At 41.2% G+C, this 3718-nt stretch overlaps 1 protein-coding gene across 2 annotated transcripts in view; it reads right to left on the reverse strand.

Moving 5' to 3' along the window:
• Positions 1–617: 617 nt before the first annotated feature.
• Positions 618–3718, reverse strand: part of LOC103257164 (twist-related protein 1) — a 3421-nt gene continuing 320 nt past the window's right edge. The window contains exons 1-2 of one of the 2 annotated variants that reach the window (XM_021710833.1): positions 3368–3718; positions 618–663 (exon numbers count right to left, since the gene is read on the reverse strand). The exon at positions 3368–3718 is cut by the window's right edge and continues 320 nt beyond it. In XM_021710833.1, coding sequence (XP_021566508.1) covers positions 3410–3718 — 309 coding nt within the window. In that variant the 3' untranslated portion in view covers positions 618–663; positions 3368–3409. Of the gene's footprint in view, positions 664–2167; positions 2820–3367 lie in introns of those variants that run through there. The other variant, XM_021710832.1, reaches the window with a different exon arrangement.

Raw genomic sequence — 3718 nt, forward strand, 5'->3', positions numbered from 1 at the left:
ATTCCATTTTTAAAGGAATTTACCCAAGATAATTTAATACAATATTTTTCCCCAGTGAATGCGTTCTGAAGGGGAAAGACCCTGAGCCCAGCAACCACATTACTTGAACATATTTGGCTTCTCACTTCTGAAACGGAGGTGATTCATTCTATGTGTTCTTTAAAATAAGAGTAGGTAGCAAGAATACAACAAATGAAAAGAAGAAATAATGGTGAAGGGAAACACAGGTGGCTTCATTTATATTCTAAAAAAAAAAAAAAAAACAGAGCGATTTACGTCATGCGTATAGGAGGCTGGGATTACAGAAATAGTCTCCAAGCTGAAAACTGTATTCTAGTAGTTAATATTTTCCATTGTGCATCCTTCTCATGCAAAGTAAAACTACTCACCGCCTTGTTTTCATTCATTTATTTATCTGAGGATTTGGGGAAAATATGACCTTCAGTGTAATATTTAGTATTACTCATAAATGTGGCATTTACTTTTCTCGAAGGTGGCTCCTCTTATGAAAAAAGTGAACAAAAAAACACAAAAAAGAAAGTAAAGCAAAGTAAATGGAAGGCTACCTTTCCTTGACACTTCTAGCTTTTGCATCCAGAGTTAGGATAGCAATTACCTTCTCAGCAGTGATGGTCAGCTCCATCCTGGTGTACCTCAAGAAATCTGAAATATCAAATAGTCAGACCAAGCTAGTGAACAAGGAAACCACCTATGAATAATTTAGAAAATGAGGCGGTTGGAGAATACATACAAAAAAATAATTACCATCTCAATGCTCTCCCCCTCATCTTTCTCAGGCATCCTCACCTTTCTGCCCTACACACACACACACACACACACACACACACACACACACACACACACACACAATCACCTAATCACCTTCCCTTTTTATTTGGTAAAGGACTGTCAAAATCTAAAAAAAGAGTAGTTCTTCAAGCTTTCACTAATCTTTTAATGCAAGTAAATGCTACAGGTTCCTTATTGTAAAATGTAGTTTGAAATATAACAAATTTACAATATTGTTATATCAGCATTTTCTACTACTGTATGGAGAGGGAAACAAAAACCTTCAGGTACTAAAATAACCTCAACCTGAGTTAAGCAAACACAAATCTATTTGGACATATATACTTATTAGTCATTGTTTGAATCAGGCACCAAAATAATTTTCGAATTTGAAAGCTTCCCTAATTACCCTTGAATACAGTAAACTGGGTGTAAAAGTTAGAATAATATGATACAAATTCACTATTTCTAATAATACTCATTATAAAAGCCAATAGTCCTGGCTGAGAAATAACGAAAATGAAATGAAAAATCAAGCACCATGTGCCTCTGTTATGGTTTTACTTAACCAGGGAAAAATTCTCTGTAATTTTGGATTTAAAAATTTGCTAATAAATTGACTAGAAACAGAATAGCCGTAGCATTTAAAACTGTAATTGTTCCAACAATACTGAAAGTTCAGGTTCTTTGTGAATGGTATTTTACTCCACAGTCCTGTATTTATATCTAAAGAAGGAGCATGCTTCTCAAGTAGGTAACAGCAATATAAGGATATATAAACTTTTATTTTTTGGCAAATATGACAGTCATATTTATTCATGAGAGAAGAGAAACAAATTACAAATGGGATTGTCTCTTTTCTGAGTTAAACTTTATGTTCTATGCAATTGTATTCATCTATATGTGTGCACAGATAATTTTTATAACACTTTATTATCCTTTCACTGAAATGAACCTCTTATTTAAGAACTTTCACAAAGAGTAGAGGGCATGACAAAAATACACCATAACGAGAGAAAGTAATGCTGGATTCATACTGCTGATTTGCCTTTAACTGTTTCATAGCTACCACCTCAAATTATATGAAAGAGTTGAATAGCTAATTTGTTAATATTTGCTGTTTGGAGACTTGATAAAAGGTGAAGAAAATATGCTACTAAGTCCACTGAACACCACACTGGAATGATAATAAAGCTGTCGTTAAAAATAACATGCTTGTGCCTGTCAGTAGCTGGTTTACTTGAGTTTTTCACTGCTTTTGTTTATATTAGTGCCCCTACCCTCCTGGGTGCCTCTAGAGTTAAACAAGCAGGTATTTATATTTACCACCAACTTAATCCTGAGCTTTAAAAATACAGACCAAACTCTAAGGTTCTTATAATTTTTGATCATATTTATTTATTGCAGAAAAATAATATACAAAGATATTTACAAAACAATCATAAAAATAGGAATGCATTTAGACACCGGATCTATTTGCATTTTACCATGGGTCATCAATAAATAAATAGAGTGTTGTTTTTTGTATTTTAAGTTTTTTTTTTTCCTCAGAGGAAGAATGCACAAAGGAATTAACTGACTGTGATTTTGCAGGCCAGTTTGATCCCAGTATTTTTATTTCTAAAGTTGTTTTCATAATTCCTCTGATTGTACCATTTTAAAATGGAGAAAGTCCATAACGATGCCTTTCCTTTCAGTGGCTGATTGGCACGACCTCTTGAGAATGCATGCATGAAAAAATAAAAATAAAAACATTCTTCGTCAAAAAAAAAAAAAAAGAACACAAACACTGTTCAGACTTCTATCAGAATGTAGAGGTGTGAGGATGGTGCCGCTGCCCGTCTGGGAATCACTGTCCACGGGCCTGTCTCGCTTTCTCTTTTAAAAGTACGCCCCACGCCCTGTTTCTTTGAATTTGGGTTTTGCTCTTCTAATTTCCAAGAAAATCTTTGGCATATAGTTTTATTTTAGTTATCCAGCTCCAGAGTCTCTAGACTGTCCATTTTCTCCTTCTCTGGAAACAATGACATCTGCAAAAACCCGGGTGGGGGGGGAGAGTTGGTTATTGTTTAGGTTCTGTGGCTGTGTTCTACGACTAGTGAACATTGTCCTTAACACCACCACCGAGAAATTACGCCGAACAACCTGGAAGGATTTCAGCCCAAGGGCAAGAGGAAGTGGGTGGGCGGAAAGGAGGAGGTGGAATTTGGAAACATTTGTCTTAAGGAGAAGAACAACACTTTAAAGGCGAAAGAAAGGGAGGCGTTGGCACGACTGTCCTCACCCGTGACCCTCGTGTCTCTCCCCGTGTTCCCTCGTGATCTGTCACGCACACTCACGCGTACACACACCCCTCGCAGGGGGCGCGACCCCCCGAAGACCTCTCTCCCTAGCAGGGATGCCGCAGCCGCCCAGGCACGCTGGGGGCACGAGGCGGCGGTGCCAAGGGAGGTGGGCAGGCGGAGGGGACAGCGGGAGAAGGAGGTAGTCCGGCGGCCGGGGGTGGGGAGGCCGCGGCCTGGCCGTCCGTCCGACTGCCACCTGAGCGGCCAAGCGGCGCAGGGGCGCCGGTCCTTACCTAGGTCTCCGGCCCTGCCGAGGGGGTGGGGAGCTCCGCCTGCTAGTGGGACGCGGACATGGACCAGGCCCCCTCCATCCTCCAGACCGAGAAGGCGTAGCTGAGCCGCTCGTGCGCCACATAGCTGCAGCTTGCCATCTTGGAGTCCAGTTCGTCGCTCTGGAGGACCTGGTAGAGGAAGTCGATGTACCTGGCCGCCAGCTTGAGGGTCTGGATCTTGCTCAGCTTGTCCGAGGGCAGCGTGGGGATGATCTTGCGCAGCGCGGCGAACGCCTCGTTCAGCGACTGCGTGCGCTGGCGCTCCCGCACGTTGGCCATGACCCGCTGCGTCTGCAGCTCCTCGTACGACTG

This window comes from Carlito syrichta, unplaced genomic scaffold (assembly GCF_000164805.1).
Source record: "Carlito syrichta isolate Samal-C Ts95f unplaced genomic scaffold, Tarsius_syrichta-2.0.1 Scaffold301572, whole genome shotgun sequence".
NCBI lineage: Eukaryota > Metazoa > Chordata > Mammalia > Primates > Tarsiidae > Carlito > Carlito syrichta.